Source organism: Oncorhynchus masou, chromosome 5, assembly GCF_036934945.1.
Source record: "Oncorhynchus masou masou isolate Uvic2021 chromosome 5, UVic_Omas_1.1, whole genome shotgun sequence".
NCBI lineage: Eukaryota > Metazoa > Chordata > Actinopteri > Salmoniformes > Salmonidae > Oncorhynchus > Oncorhynchus masou.
The window spans coordinates 1,892,694-1,910,718 of record NC_088216.1 but is presented as its reverse complement, the minus strand read 5'-3'; the positions used below and the strand labels follow the sequence as shown (position 1 = coordinate 1,910,718).

Sequence of the window (18,025 nt, the reverse complement as noted above, 5' to 3'; positions counted from 1 at the left end):
GTATAGTGTATAGTGTGTATAGTGTGTATAGTGTGTATATTTTGTATAGTGTATAGTGTGTATAGTGTGTATAGTGTGTATAGTGTATAGTGTATAGTGTGTATAGTGTATAGTGTATAGTGTGTAGTGTGTATAGTGTGTAGTGTGTATAGTGTATAGTGTATAGTGTGTAGTGTGAATAGTGTGTAGTGTGTATAGTGTATAGTGTATAGTGTGTATAGTGTGTAGTGTGTATAGTGTATAGTGTGTAGTGTGTATAGTGTGTATAGTGTGTATAGTGTATAGTGTATAGTGTGTATGGTGTGTAGTGTGTATAGTGTGTATAGTGTATAGTGTGTATAGTGTGTGTAGTGTATAGTGTGTATAGTGTATAGTGTGTATAGTGTAGAGTGTGTAGTGTATAGTGTGTATAGTGCATAGTGTATAGTGTATAGTGTATAGTGTGTATAGTGTGTAGTGTGTATAGTGTAGAGTGTGTAGTGTGTAGTGTGTGTAGTGTATAGTGTGTAGTGTGTATAGTGTGTAGTGTGTATAGTGTATAGTGTGTATAGTGTGTATAGTGTATAGTGTATAGTGTGTATGTGTGTATAGTGTATAGTGTGTATAGTGTGTATAGTGTATAGTGTGTATAGTGTGTATAGTGTATAGTGTATAGTGTATAGTGTGTAGTGTCTATAGTGTGTAGTGTGTATAGTGTATAGTGTATAATGTATAGTGTGTAGTGTGAATAGTGTGTAGTGTGTATAGTGTATAGTGTATAGTGTGTATAGTGTGTAGTGTGTATAGTGTATAGTGTGTAGTGTGTATAGTGTGTATAGTGTATAGTGTATAGTGTGTATAGTGTGTAGTGTGTATAGTGTGTATAGTGTGTAGTGTATAGTGTATAGTGTGTATAGTGTGTATAGTGTATAGTGTGTATAGTGTATAGTGTTTAGTGTGTGTAGTGTGTATAGTGTATAGTGTGTATAGTGTGTATAGTGTATAGTGTATAGTGTATAGTGTGTATAGTGTATAGTGCATAGTGTGTATAGTGTGTGTAGTGTATAGTGTGTAGTGTGTATAGTGTGTAGTGTGTAGTGTGTAGTGTATAGTGTGTAGTGTGTAGTGTATAGTGTATAGTGTGTAGTGTGTAGTGTGTAGTGTGTAGTGTGTATAGTGTATAGTGTGTATAGTGTGTATAGTGTGTATAGTGTGTAGTGTGTATAGTGTATAGTGTGTAGTGTGTATAGTGTATAGTGTATAGTGTGAATAGTGTGTATAGTGTGTATAGTGTGTATAGTGTGTATAGTGTATAGTGTATATAGTGTATAGTGTGTAGTGTATAGTGTGTAGTGTGTAGTGTATAGTGTATAGTGTGTATAGTGTGTATAGTGTGTATAGTGTGTAGTGTAAAGTGTGTAGTGTATAGTGTGTAGTGTGTAGTGTGTAGTGTGTAGTGTGTAGTGTATAGTGTGTAGTGTATAGTGTGTAGTGTATAGTGTGTAGTGTGTAGTGTATAGTGTGTAGTGTGTAGTGTATAGTGTGTAGTGTGTAGTGTATAGTGTGTAGTGTGTAGTGTATAGTGTGTAGTGTGTAGTATAGTGTGTATGTATAGTGTGTAGAGTGTGTATAGTGTGTAGTGTATAGTGTGTAGTGTATAGTGTGTAGTGTGTAGTGTGTATAGTGTGTATAGTGTATATTGTGTATAGTGTGTATAGTGTATAGTGTATAGTGTATAGTGTGTAGTGTGTATAGTGTAGAGTGTGTAGTGTATAGTGTGTATAGTGCATAGTGTATAGTGTATAGTGTATAGTGTATAGTGTGTATAGTGTGTAGTGTGTATAGTGTAGAGTGTGTAGTGTGTATAGTGTATAGTGTGTAGTGTGTATAGTGTGTATAATGTGTATAGTGTGTATAGTGTATAGTGTATAGTGTGTAGTGTGTATAGTGTGTATAGTGTGTATAGTGTGTAGTGTGTATAGTGTATAGTGCATAGTGTATAGTTTATAGTGTGTATAGTGTGTATAGTGTGTATAGTGTATAGTGTGTATAGTGTATAGTGTTTAGTGTGTGTAGTGTGTATAGTGTGTATAGTGTATAGTGTGTGTAGTGTGTATAGTGTATAGTGTGTATAGTGTGTATAGTGTATAGTGTATAGTGTGTATAGTGTATAGTGCATAGTGTGTATAGTGTGTGTAGTGTATAGTGTGTAGTGTGTATAGTGTGTAGTGTGTGTAGTGTGTAGTGTGTATAGTGTATAGTGTGTAGTGTGTATAGTGTATAGTGTGTATAGTGTGTAGTGTGTGTAGTGTGTATAGTGTATAGTGTATAGTGTGAATAGTGTGTATAGTGTGTATAGTGTGTATAGTGTATAGTGTATATAGTGTATAGTGTGTAGTGTATAGTGTATAGTGTGTAGTGTGTATAGTGTGTATAGTGTGTAGTGTATAGTGTATAGTGTGTATAGTGTGTATAGTGTATAGTGTGTATAGTGTATAGTGTTTAGTGTGTGTAGTGTGTATAGTGTGTATAGTGTATAGTGTGTGTAGTGTGTATAGTGTATAGTGTGTATAGTGTGTATAGTGTGTATAGTGTATAGTGTGTATAGTGTATAGTGCATAGTGTGTATAGTGTGTGTAGTGTATAGTGTGTAGTGTGTAGTGTGTATAGTGTGTAGTGTGTAGTGTGTAGTGTGTATAGTGTATAGTGTGTATAGTGTATAGTGTGTATAGTGTGTAGTGTGTAGTGTGTATAGTGTATAGTGTATAGTGTATAGTGTATAGTGTATAGTGTGTATAGTGTATAGTGTATAGTGTGTATAGTGTGTATAGTGTATATAGTGTGTATAGTGTGTATAGTGTGTAGTGTGTATAGTGTATAGTGTGTAGTGTGTATAGTGTATAGTGTGAATAGTGTGTATAGTGTGTATAGTGTGTATAGTGTGTATAGTGTATAGTGTATATAGTGTATAGTGTGTAGTGTATAGTGTGTAGTGTGTAGTGTATAGTGTATAGTGTGTATAGTGTGTATAGTGTGTATAGTGTGTATAGTGTGTAGTGTAAAGTATGTAGTGTATAGTGTGTAGTGTGTAGTGTGTAGTGTGTAGTGTATAGTGTGTATAGTGCATAGTGTATAGTGTATAGTGTATAGTGTGTATAGTGTGTAGTGTGTATAGTGTAGAGTGTGTAGTGTGTGTAGTGTGTATAGTGTGTAGTTTGTATAGTGTATAGTGTGTATAGTGTGTATAGTGTGTAGTGTAAAGTGTGTAGTGTATAGTGTGTAGTGTGTAGTGTATAGTGTGTAGTGTATAGTGTTTAGTGTATAGTGTGTAGTGTATAGTGTGTAGTGTGTAGTGTATAGTGTGTAGTGTGTAGTGTATAGTGTGTAGTGTGTAGTGTATAGTGTGTAGTGTGTAGTGTATAGTGTGTAGTGTGTAGTGTATAGTGTGTAGTGTATAGTGTGTAGTGTAGAGTGTGTATAGTGTGTAGTGTATAGTGTGTAGTGTATAGTGTGTAGTGTGTAGTGTGTATAGTGTGTATAGTGTATAGTGTGTATAGTGTGTATAGTGTATAGTGTATAGTGTATAGTGTGTAGTGTGTAGTGTGTAGTGTGTATAGTGTAGAGTGTGTAGTGTATAGTGTGTATAGTGCATAGTGTATAGTGTATAGTGTATAGTGTGTATAGTGTGTAGTGTGTATAGTGTAGAGTGTGTAGTGTGTAGTGTGTGTAGTGTGTATAGTGTGTAGTTTGTATAGTGTATAGTGTGTATAGTGTGTATAGTGTGTATAGTGTATAGTGTGTATAGTGTGTATAGTGTGTATATTTTGTATAGTGTATAGTGTGTATAGTGTGTATAGTGTATAGTGTATAGTGTGTATAGTGTATAGTGTATAGTGTGTAGTGTGTATAGTGTGTAGTGTGTATAGTGTATAGTGTATAGTGTGTAGTGTGAATAGTGTGTAGTGTGTATAGTGTATAGTGTATAGTGTGTATAGTGTGTATAGTGTGTAGTGTGTATAGTGTATAGTGTGTAGTGTGTATAGTGTGTATAGTGTGTATAGTGTATAGTGTGTATAGTGTGTATGGTGTGTAGTGTGTATAGTGTGTATAGTGTGTAGTGTGTATAGTGTGTATAGTGTATAGTGTGTATAGTGTAGAGTGTGTAGTGTATAGTGTGTATAGTGCATAGTGTATAGTGTATAGTGTGTGTGTATAGTGTATGTATAGTGTAGAGTAGTGTAGTGTATAGTGTGTAGTGTGTATAGTGTGTAGTGTGTATAGTGTGTATATAGTGTGTATAGTGTATAGTGTGTATAGTGTATAGTGTGTATAGTGTGTATAGTGTATAGTGTGTATAGTGTGTAGTGTATAGTGTATAGTGTATAGTGTGTATGTCTATAGTGTGTAGTGTGTATAGTGTATAGTGTATAATGTATAGTGTGTAGTGTATAGTGTGTAGTGTGTAGTGTATAGTGTATAGTGTGTATAGTGTATAGTGTGTAGTGTATAGTGTGTATAGTGTGTATAGTGTATAGTGTGTATAGTGTGTAGTGTGTATAGTGTGTATAGTGTATAGTGTGTATAGTGTGTGTAGTGTATAGTGTGTATAGTGTATAGTGTGTATAGTGTGTATAGTGTATAGTGTGTATAGTGTATAGTGTGTATAGTGTATAGTGTGTAGTGTATAGTGTGTATAGTGTGTAGTGTGTATAGTGTGTATAGTGTGTGTAGTGTATAGTGTGTATAGTGTATAGTGTGTATAGTGTATAGTGTGTATAGTGTATAGTGTGTATAGTGTATAGTGTGTATAGTGTATAGTGTATAGTGTGTAGTGTATAGTATGTAGTGTATAGTGTGTATAGTGTGTATAGTGTATAGTGTGTAGTGTATAGTGTGTATAGTGTATAGTGTGTATAGTGTATAGTGTGTATAGTGTATAGTGTATAGTGTATAGTGTATAGTGTGTATAGTGTATAGTGTATAGTGTGTAGTGTATAGTGTGTATAGTGTGTAGTGTATAGTGTGTATAGTGTATAGTAGTGTATAGTGTGTATAGTGTGTATAGTGTATAGTGTATAGTGTGTAGTGTGTATAGTGTATAGTGTGTATAGTGTATAGTGTGTAGTGTATAGTCTATAGTGTATAGTGTGTAGTGTATTACTTAGTAGAGGCGGTACACTGCAGTCCTCCGGTGGAGGTGAGGGTCCAGTACTTCCCTGCAGCGGTGCGGAACGCACACTTCCTGTTTCCTGTCTCACGACTCATCTCCACCTGGAACACTTCCTGGTCACCTTCCTCGTCCTGATTGGCCGAAAGGTCCATGCCTGGGGTCATTGGTAGGGGTCACAGAGATCACACAGGGTTAATTGTGAACAATGTGTTGTGAAACTAGGAATTATTTAGGCTTGAGTTTCAATCTACATGCCGTCTATACTAGTCGATCACTCTCTAATACCCAACATATATTAGATATACAGTACTCTAGATGACTCATACTATATAGATCAGTACTAGTCTATATAGTAGATCACCAATAAATATTATATACAGTACCAGTCTATAGGTGTAGATCACACACAAATACCGAACTTATATTATATATACAGTACCAGTCCATACTAGTAGATCACAAATACAAAACATATATTATATATACAGTACCAGTCTATACTAGTAGATCACTCACTAATACCGAACATATATTATATATACAGTACCAGTCCATACTAGTAGATCACTAATACCCAACATATATTATATACAGTACCAGTCTATACTAGTAGATCGCTCACTAAAAACCAGCATATATTATATATACAGTGCAAGTCTATACGAGTAGATCACTAATACACAACATATATTATATATACAGTACCAGTCTATACTAGTAGATCACTAATACACAACATATATTATATACAGTACCAGTCTATACTAGTAGATCGCTCACTAAAAACCAGCATATATTATATATACAGTGCAAGTCTATATGAGTAGATCACTAATACACAACATATATTATATATACAGTACCAGTCTATACTAGTAGATCACTAATACACAACATATATTATATATACAGTACCAGTCTATACTAGTAGATCACTAATACACAACATATATTATATACAGTACCAGTAATAGTCTAATAAAAACCAGCATATATTATATATACAGTGCAAGTCTATATGAGTAGATCACTAATACACAACATATATTATATATACAGTACCAGTCTATACTAGTAGATCACTAATACACAACATATATTATATATACAGTACCAGTCTATACTAGTAGATCACTCGCTAATACCCAGCATATATTAGATATACAGTACCAGTCTATACTAGTAGATCCCTAATACCCAACATATATTATATACAGTACCTGTCTATACTAGTAGATCGCTCTCTAAAAACCAGCATATATTATATACACAGTGCCAGTCTGTACTAGTAGATCACTAATAACCAACATATATTATATATACAGTACCAGTCTATACTAGTAGATCCCTAATACCCAACATATATTAGATATACAGTACCAGTCTATACCAGTAGATCCGTAATACCCAACATATATTATATATACAGTAATAGTCTAATAGATCACTCACTAATACCCAACATATATTATATACAGTACCAGTCTATACTAGTAGATCACTAATACAAAACATATATTATAGACAGTACCAGTCTAAACAAGTAGATCACTCACTAATACCCAACATATATTATATATTCAGTACCAGTCTATACTAGTACATCACTAATACCCAACATATATTATATATACAGTACCAGTCTATACTAGTAGATCACTAATAACCAACATATATTATATATACAGTACCAGTCTATACTAGTAGATCCCTAATACCCAGCATATATTAGATATACAGTACCAGTCTATACCAGTAGATCACTCACTAATAACCAGCATATATTATATATACAGTACCAGTCTATACTAGTAGATCACTAATAACCAACATATATTATATATACAGTACCAGTCTATACTAGTAGATCCCTAATACCCAGCATATATTAGATATACAGTACCAGACAATACCAGTAGATCCCTAATACCCAACATATATTATATATACAGTACCAGTCTATATTAGTAGATCCCTAATACCCAACATATATAAAACATACAGTACCAGTCTATACTAGTAGATCCCTAATACTCAACATATATTAGATATACAGTACCAGTCTATACTAGTAGATCCCTAATACCCAACATATTTTAGATATACAGTACCAGTCTATACTAGTAGATCACTAATACCCAACATATATTATATATACAGTACCAGTCTAAACAAGTAGATCACTCACTAATACCCAACATATATTATATATTCAGTACCAGTCTATACTAGTACATCACTAATATCCAACATATATTAGATATACAGTACCTGTCTATACCAGTAGATCACTCACTAATAACCAGCATATATTATATATACAGTACCAGTCTATACTAGTAGATCACTAATAACCAACATATATTATATTAACAGTACCAGTCTATACTAGTAGATCCCTAATACCCAACATATATTAGATATACAGTACCAGTCTATACCAGTAGATCCCTAATACCCAACATATATTATATATACAGTACCAGTCTATACTAGTTGAGCACTCACTATTACCCAACATATATTAGATATACAGTACCAGTCTATACCAGTAGATCCCTAATACCCAACATATATTATATATACAGTACCAGTCTATACTAGTTGAGCACTCACTATTACCCAACATATATTAGATATACAGTACCAGTCTATACTAGTAGATCACTAATAACCAACATATATTATAGACAGTACCAATCTATACTAGTAGATCACTAATACCCAACATATATTATATATACAGTACCAGTCTATACAAGTAGATCACTCACTAATACCCAACATATATCATATATACAGTACCTGTCTATACTAATAGATCACTCACTAATAACCAGCATATATTATATATACAGTACCAGTTTATACAAGTAGATCACTCACTAATACCCAACATATATTATACATACAGTACCAGTCTATACTAGTAGATCACTCACTAATACCACAACATATATTATATATACAGTACCAGTCTAATACATCACTAATACCCAACATATTCAAATATATTCAGTACCAGTCATCATAACAACAGATATCATATATACAGTACCTGTCTATACTAATAGATCACTCACTAATAACCAGCATATATTATATATACAGTACCAGTTTATACAAGTAGATCACTCACTAATACCCAACATATATTATATATACAGTACCAGTCTATACTAGTAGATCCCTAATACCCAACATATATTAGATATACAGTACCAGTCTATACCAGTAGATCCCTAATACCCAACATATATTATATATACAGAAACAGTCTATACTAGTAGATCCCTACTACCCAACATATATCATACATACAGTACCAGTCTATACTAGTAGATCCCTAATACCACAAATATATATTATATATACAGTACCAGTCTAATAGATCACTAATACCCAACACGTATTAGATCTACAGTACCAGTCTATAACAGCAGATCCCTAATAACGCAAATATATATTATATATACAGTACCAGGCTAATAGATCACTAATACCCAACATATATTATATATACAGTACCAGTCTAATAGATCACTAATACCCAACATATATTATATACAGTACCAGTCTATACTAGTAGATCCCTAATACTCAACATATATTAGACATACAGTACCAGTCTATACTGGTAGATCACTCACTAATACCCAACATATATTAGATATACAGAACCAGTCTATACTAGTAGATCACTCACTAATACCCAACATATATTATATATACAGTACCAGTCTATACTAGTAGATCCCTAATACCCAACATATATTAGATATACAGTACCAGTCTATACTGGTAGATCAACACTATTACCCAACATATATTAGATATACAGTACCCGTCTATACTAGTAGATCACTAATACCCAACATATATTATATACAGTACCAGTCGAGTAGATCACTCACTAATACCCAACATATATTCGATATACAGTACCAGTCTAGTAGATCACTCACTAATACCCAACATATATTATATATTCAGTACTTGTCTATATTAGTACATCACTAATACCCAACATATATCATATATACAGTACCTGTCTATACTAATAGATCACTCACTAATAACCAGCATATATTATATATACAGTACCAGTTTATACAAGTAGATCACTCACTAATACCCAACATATATTATATATACAGTACCAGTCTATACTAGTAGATCACTAATAATCAACATATATTATAAATACAGTACCAGTCTATACTAGTAGATCCCTAATACCCAACATATATTAGATATACAGTACCAGTCTATACCAGTAGATCCCTAATACCCAACATATATTATATATACAGAAATTATCTATACAGAAACAGTCTATACTAGTAGATCACTCACTAATACCCAACATTTATTAGATATACAGTACCAGTCTATACTAGTAGTTCACTCACTAATACCCAACATATATTTTATATACAGTACCAGTCTATACTAGTAGATCACTCACTATTACCCAACATAAATTAGATATACAGTACCAGTCTATACTCGTAGATCACTAATACCCTAAATATATTATATATATGTTCTAGGTCCCAAGAAACAAAGAGATCTTCTGTTGAACCTGACAATTAATCTTAATGGTTGTACAGTCGTCTCAAATAAAGCTATGAAGGACCTCGGCGTTACTCTGGACCCTGATCTCTCTTTTGAAGAACATATCAAGACCATTTCAAGGACAGCTTTTTTCCATCTACGTAACATTGCAAAAATCAGAAACTTTCTGTCCAAAAATGATGCAGAAAAATTCATCCATGCTTTTGTCACTTCTAGGTTAGACTACTGCAATGCTCTACTTTCCGGCTACCCGGATAAAGCACTAAATAAACTTCAGTTAGTGCAAATCTAGAATCCTGACTAGAACCAAAAAATTTGATCATATTACTCCAGTGCTAGCCTCCCTACACTGGCTTCCTGTCAAAGCAAGGGCTGATTTCAAGGTTTTACTGCTAACCTACAAAGCATTACATGGGCTTGCTCCTACCTATCTCTCTGATTTGGTCCTGCCGTACATACCTAAACGTACGCTACGGTCACAAGATCCTAATTGCCCCTAGAATTTCTAAGCAAACAGCTGGAGGCAGGGCTTTCTCCTGTAGAGCTCCATTTTTATGGAACGGTCTGCCTACCCATGTCAGAGACGCAAACTCGGTCTCAACCTTTAGGTCTTTACTGAAGACTCATCTCTTCAGTGGGTCATATGATTGAGTATAGTCTGGCCCAGGAGTGGGAAGGTGACGGAAAGGCTGGAGCAACATTGCTGTCTCTGCCTGGCCGGTTCCCCTCTTTCCACTGGGAATCTCTGCCTCTAACCCTATTACAGGGGCTGAGTAACTGGCTTACTGGGGCTCTCTCATGCCGTCCCTGGAAGGGGTGCGTCACCTGAGTGGGTTTATTCACTGATGTGGTCATCCTGTCTGGGTTGGTGCCCCCCCTTGGGTTGTGCCATGGCGGAGATCTTTGCGGGCTATACTCAGCTTTGTCTCAGGATGGTACAAGATATCCCTCTAGTGGTGTGGGGGCTGTGCTTTGGCAAAGTGGGTGGGGTTATATCCTTCCTGTTTGGCCCTGTCCGGGGTGTCCTCGGATGGGGCCACAGTGTACCCCTCCCGTCTCAGCCTCCAGTATTTATGCTGCAGTAGTTTATGTGTCGGGGGGCTGGGGTCAGTTTGTTATATCTGGAGTACTTCTCCTGTCCAATACTGTGTCCAGGGTGAATCTAAGTGTGCGTTCTCTAATTCTCTCCTTCTCTCTCTCAGAGGACCTGAGCGCTAGGACCATGCCCCAGGACTACCTGACATGATGACTCCTTGCTGTCCCCAGTCCACCTGGCCGTGCTGCTGCTCCAGTTTCAACTGTTCTGCCTTATTATTATTCGACCATGCTGGTCATTTATGAACATTTGAACATCTTAGCCATGTTCTGTTATAATCTCCACCTGGCACAGCCAGAAGAGGACTGGCCACCCCAGATAGCCTGGTTCCTCTCTAGGTTTCATCCTAGGTTTTGGCCTTTCTTGGGAGTTTTTCCTAACCACCGTGCTTCTACACCTGCATTGCTTGCTGTTTGGGGTTTTAGGCTGGGTTTCTGTACAGCACTTTAAGATATCAGCTGATGTACGAAGGGCTATATAAATAAATTTGATTTGATTTGATTTGATATATACAGTACCAGTCTATATTAGTAGATCACTAATACCCAACATATATTATATACAGTACCAGTCTAGTAGATCACTAATACCCAACATATATTAGATATACAGTTCCAGTCGAGTATATCACTCACTAATACCCAACATATATTAGATATACAGTACCAGTCTATACTAATAGATCACTAAAACCCAACATATATTACATACAGTACCAGTCTAGTAGATCACTAATACCCAACATATATTAGATATACAGTTCCAGTCGAGTATATCACTCACTAATACCCAACATATATTAGATATACAGTACCAGTCTATACTAATAGATCACTAAAACCCAACATATATTACATACAACCATATCTAGTAGATCACTAATACCCAACATATATTAGATATACAGTTCCAGTCGAGTATATCACTCACTAATACCCAACATATATTAGATATACAGTACCAGTCTATACTAGTAGATCACTAATACCCAATATATATTATATACAGTACCAGTCTAGTAGATCACTCACTAATAGCCAACATATATTAGATATACAGTACCAGTCTATACTAGCAGATCACTAAAACCCAATATATATTATATACAGTACCAGTCTAGTAGTAGTATATATTATATATTATTATTATTAGTAGATCACTCACTAATACCCAACATATATTAAATACAGTACCAATCTATACTAGTAGATCCCTATAACCCAACATATATTATATATACAGTACCAGTCTATACTACTAGATCACTAATACCCAACATATATTACATACAGTACCAGTCTAGTAGATCACTAATACCCAACATATATTAGATACACAGTACCAGTCGAGTAGATCACTCACTAATACCCAACATATATTATATATACAGTACCAGGCTATACTAGTAGATCACTAATACCCAATATATATTATATACAGTACCAGTCTAGTAGATCACTCACTATTACCCAACATATATTAGATATACAGTACCAGTCTAGCAGATCACTCACTAATACCCAACATATATTAGATATACAGTACCAGTCTATACTAGTAGATCACTAAAACCCAATATATATTATATACAGTACCAGTCTAGTAGATCACTAACTAATACCCAACATATATTATATACAGTACCAGTCTATACTAGTAGATCACTAATACCCAACATATATTATATATACAGTACCAGTCTATACTAGTAGATCACTAATACCCAACATATATTATATACAGTACCAGTCTATACTAGTAGATCACTAAAACCCAATATATATTATATACAGTACCATATATACAGTAACATATATTAGATATACAGTACCAGTCTATACTAGTAGATCACTAAAACCCAATATATATTATATACAGTACCAGTCTAGTAGATCACTAACTAATACCCAACATATATTATATACAGTACCAGTCTATACTAGTAGATCCCTAATACCCAACATATATTAGATATACAGTACCAGTCTATACTAGTAGATCACTAATACCCAACATATATTATATATACAGTACCAGTCTATACTAGTAGATCACTAATACCCAACATATATTATATACAGTACCAGTCTTATCACTCACTATTACCCAACATATATTAGATATACAGTACCAGTCTAGTAGATCACTCACTAATACCCAACATATATTAGATATAAAGTACCAGTCTATACTAGTAGATCACTATATATTATCTACAGTACCAGTCTAGTAGATCACTCACTAATAACCAACATATATTATATACAGTACCAGTCTATACTAGTAGATCACTCACTAATACCCAACATTTATTAGATATACAGTACCAGTCTATACTAGTAGATCACTCACTAATACCAAACATATATTTTATATACAGTTCCAGTCTATACAAGTAGATCACTCACTAATACCCAACATTTATTAGATATACAGTACCAGTCTATACTAGTAGATCACTCACTAATACCCAACATATATTTTATATACAGTACCAGTCTATACTAGTAGATCACTCACTTTTACCCAACATATATTCGATATACAGTACCAGTCTATACTCGTAGATCACTAATACCCAAAATATATTATATATATGTTCTAGGTCCCAAGAAACAAAGAGATCTTCTGTTGAATCTGACAATTAATCTTAATGGTTGTACAGTCGTCTCAAATAAAACTGTGAAGGACCTCGGCGTTACTCTGGAACCTGATCTCTCTTTTGAAGAACATATCAAGACTGTTTCAGGGACAGCTTTTTTCCATCTACGTAACATTGCAAAAATCAGAAACTTTCTGTCCAAAAATGATGCAGAAAAATTAATCCATGCTTTTGTCACTTCTAGGTTAGACTACTGCAATGCTCTACTTTCCGGCTACCCGGATAAAGCACTAAATAAACTTCAGTTAGTGCTAAATACGGCTGCTAGAATCCTGACTAGAACCAAAAAATTTGATCATATTACTCCAGTGCTAGCCTCCCTACACTGGCTTCCTGTCAAAGCAAGGGCTGATTTCAAGGTTTTACTGCTAACCTACAAAGCATTACATGGGCTTGCTCCTACCTATCTCTCTGATTTGGTCCTGCCGTACATACCTAAACGTACGCTACGGTCACAAGACGCAGGCCTCCTAATTGTCCCTAGAATTTCTAAGCAAACAGCTGGAGGCAGGGCTTTCTCCTATAGAGCTCCATTTTTATGGAACGGTCTGCCTACCCATGTCAGAGACGCAAACTCGGTCTCAACCTTTAAGTCTTTACTGAAGACTCATCTCTTCAGTGGGTCATATGATTGAGTATAGTCTGGCCCAGGAGTGGGAAGGTGAACGGAAAGGCTGGAGCAACGAACCACCCTTGCTGTCTCTGCCTGGCCAGTTCCCCTCTTTCCACTGGGAATCTCTGCCTCTAACCCTATTACAGGGGCTGAGTAACTGGCTTACTGGGGCTCTCTCATGCCGTCCCTGGAAGGGGTGCGTCACCTGAGTGGGTTGATTCACTGATGTGGTCATCCTGTCTGGGTTGGCGCCCCCCCTTGGGTTGTGCCATGGCGGAGATCTTTGCGGGCTATACTCAGCTTTGTCTCAGGATGGTAAGTTGGTGGTTGAAGATATCCCTCTAGTGGTGTGGGGGCTGTGCATTGGCAAAGTGGGTGGGGTTATATCCTTCCTGTTTGGCCCTGTCCGGGGGTGTCCTCGGATGGGGCCACAGTGTCTCCTGACCCCTCCTGTCTCAGCCTCCAGTATTTATGCTGCAGTAGTTTATGTGTCGGGGGGCTGGGGCCAGTTTGTTATATCTGGAGTACTTCTCCTGTCCAATTCGGTGTCCAGTGTGAATCTAAGTGTGCGTTCTCTAATTCTCTCCTTCTCTCTCTCGGAGGACCTGAGCCCTAGGACCATGCCCCAGGACTACCTGACATGATGACTCCTTGCTGTCCCCAGTCCACCTGGCCGTGCTGCTGCTCCAGTTTCAACTGTTCTGCCTTATTATTATTCGACCATGTTGGTCATTTATGAACATTTGAACATCTTGGCCATGTTCTGTTATAATCTCCACCCGGCACAGCCGGAAGAGGACTGGCCACCCCACATATGCTCTCTCTAATTCTCTTTCTTTCTCTCTCTCGGAGGAGCTGAGCCCTAGGACCATGCCCCAGGACTACCTGACATGATGACTCCTTGCTGTCCCCAGTCCACCTGGCCGTGCTGCTGCTCCAGTTTCAACTGTTCTGCCTTATTATTATTCGACCATGCTGGTCATTTATGAACATTTGAACATCTTAGCCATGTTCTGTTATAATCTCCACCTGGCACAGCCAGAAGAGGACTGGCCACCCCAGATAGCCTGGTTCCTCTCTAGGTTTCTTCCTAGGTTTTGGCCTTTCTTGGGAGTTTTTCCTAACCACAGTGCTTCTACACCTGCATTGCTTGCTGTTTGGGGTTTTAGGCTGGGTTTCTGTACAGCACTTTAAGATATCAGCTGATGTACGAAGGGCTATATAAATAAATTTGATTTGATTTGATATATACAGTACCAGTCTATACTAGTAGATCACTAATACCCAACATATATTATATACAGTACCAGTCTAGTAGATCACTAATACCCAACATATAGTAGATATACAGTTCCAGTCGAGTATATCACTCACTAATACCCAACATATATTAGATATACAATACCAGTCTATACTAATAGATCACTCACTAATACCCAGCATTTATTATATAAATAGTACCAGTCTATATTAGTAGATCACTTACTAATATCCAACATATATTATATATACAGTACCAGTCTATACTAGTAGATCACTAAAACCCAATATATATTATATACAGTACCAGTCTAGTAGATCACTCACTAATACCCAACATGTATTATATACCGTACCAGTCTATACTAGTAGATCACTAATACCCAAATATATTATATATACAGCACCAGTCTATACTAGTAGATCACTCACTAATACCCAACATATATTAGATATACTATACCAGTCTATACTAATAGATCACTCACTAATACCCAACATATATTATATATACAGTACCAGTCTATACTAGTAGATCACTAAAACCCAATATATATTATCTTCAGTACCAGTCTAGTAGATCACTCACTAATAACCAGCATATATTATATACAGTACCAGTCTATACTAGTAGATCACTCACAAATACCCAACATATATTAGATATACAATACCAGTCTATACTAATAGATCACTCACTAATACCCAGCATTTATTATATAAACAGTAACAGTCTATACTAGTAGATCACTCACTAATACCCAACATATATTATATATACAGTACCAGTCTATACTAGTAGATCACTAATACCCAACATATATTATATACAGTACCAGTCTAGTAGATCACTAATACCCAACATATATTAGATATACAGTACCAGTCGAGTTGATCACTCACTAATACCGAACATATATTAGATATACAGTACCAGTCTAGTAGATCACTCACTAATACCCAACATATATTATATATACAGTACCAGTCTATACTAGTAGATCACTAATACACAATATATATTATATACAGTACCAGTCTAGTAGATCACTCACTAATACCCAACATATTTTAGATATACAGTACCAGTCTTTACTAGTAGATCACTAAAACCCAATATATATTATATACAGTACCAGTCTAGTAGATCACTCACTAATACCCAACATATATTATATATACACTACCAGTCTATACTAGTAGATCACTAATACACAATATATATTATATACAGTACCAGTCTAGTAGATCACTCACTAATACCCAACATATTTTAGATATACAGTACCAGTCTTTACTAGTAGATCACTAAAACCCAACATATATTATATACAGTACCAGTTTATACTAGTAGATCCCTAATACCCAACATATATTATATACAGTACCAGTCGAGTAGATCACTCACTAATACCCAAAATATATTATATACAGTACCAGTCTAGTAGATCACTCACTAATGCCCAACATATACAGTATTTGGTTAGCCACCAATTGTGCAAGTTCTCCCACTTAAAAAGATGAGAGAGGCCTGCAATTTTCATCATAGGTCCACTTCAACTATGACACACAACATTAGGGGGAAAAAATCCAGAAAATCACATTGTAGGATGTTAAATTAATTTATTTGCAAATTATGGTGGAAAATAAATATTTGGTCACCTACAAACAAGCAAGATTTCTGGCTCTCACAGACCTGTAACTTCTTCTTTAAGAGGCTCCTCTGTCCTTCACTCGTTACCTGTATTTATGGCACCTGTTTGAACTTGTTATCAGTATAAAAGACACCTGTCCACAACCTCAAACAGTCACAATCCAAACTCCACTATGGCCAAGACCAAAGAGCTGTCAAAGGACACCAGTAACAAAATTGTAGACCTGCACCAGGCTGCGAAGACTGAATCTGCAATGGGTAAGCAGCTTGGTTTGAAGAAATCAACTGTGGGAGCAATTATTAGGAAATGGAAGACATACAAGACCATTGATAATCTCTCTCGATCTGGGGCTCCACGCAAGATCTCACCCCGTGGGGTCAAAATGATCACAAGAACGGTGAGCAAAAATCCCAGAACCACACAGGGGGACCTAGTGAATGACCTGCAGAGAGCTGGGACCAAAGTAACAAAGCCTACCATCAGTAACACACTACTCCACCAGGGACTCAAATCCTGCAGTGCCAGACATGTCCCCCTGCTTAAACCAGTACATGTCCAGGCCCGTCTGAAGTTTGCTAGAGAGCATTTGGATGATCCAGAAGAAGATTGGGAGAATGTCATATGGTCAGATAAAACCAAAATAGAACTTTGTGGTTAAAACTCAACTCGTCGTGTTTGGAGGACAAAGAATGCTTAGTTGCACCCAAAGAACACCATACCTACTGTGAAGCATGGGGGTGGAAACATCATGCTTTGGGGCTGTTTTTCTGCAAAGGGACTCGGACGACTGATCCGTGTAAAGGAAAGAATGAATGGGGCCATGTATCGTGAGATTTTGAGTGAAAACTTCCTTCCATCAGCAAGGGCATTGAAGATGAAACGTGGCTGGGTCTTTCAGCATGACAATGATCCCAAACACCCCGCCCCTGCAATGAAGGAGTGGCTTCGTAAGAAGCATTTCAAGGTCCTTGAGTGGCCTAGCCAGTCTCCAGATCTCAAACCCCATAGAAAA

General features: G+C 36.1%; 1 protein-coding gene across 1 annotated transcript in view; it reads right to left on the bottom strand.

Annotated features, from left to right (window-relative positions):
• LOC135530864 (fascin-like) overlaps window positions 1–18,025 on the bottom strand; it is a 34,244-nt gene that overhangs the window by 3,219 nt on the left and 13,000 nt on the right. The window contains exon 4 of the mRNA XM_064959037.1: window positions 5,141–5,303. Coding sequence (XP_064815109.1) covers window positions 5,141–5,303 — 163 coding nt within the window. The remainder of the gene's footprint in view (window positions 1–5,140; window positions 5,304–18,025) is intronic.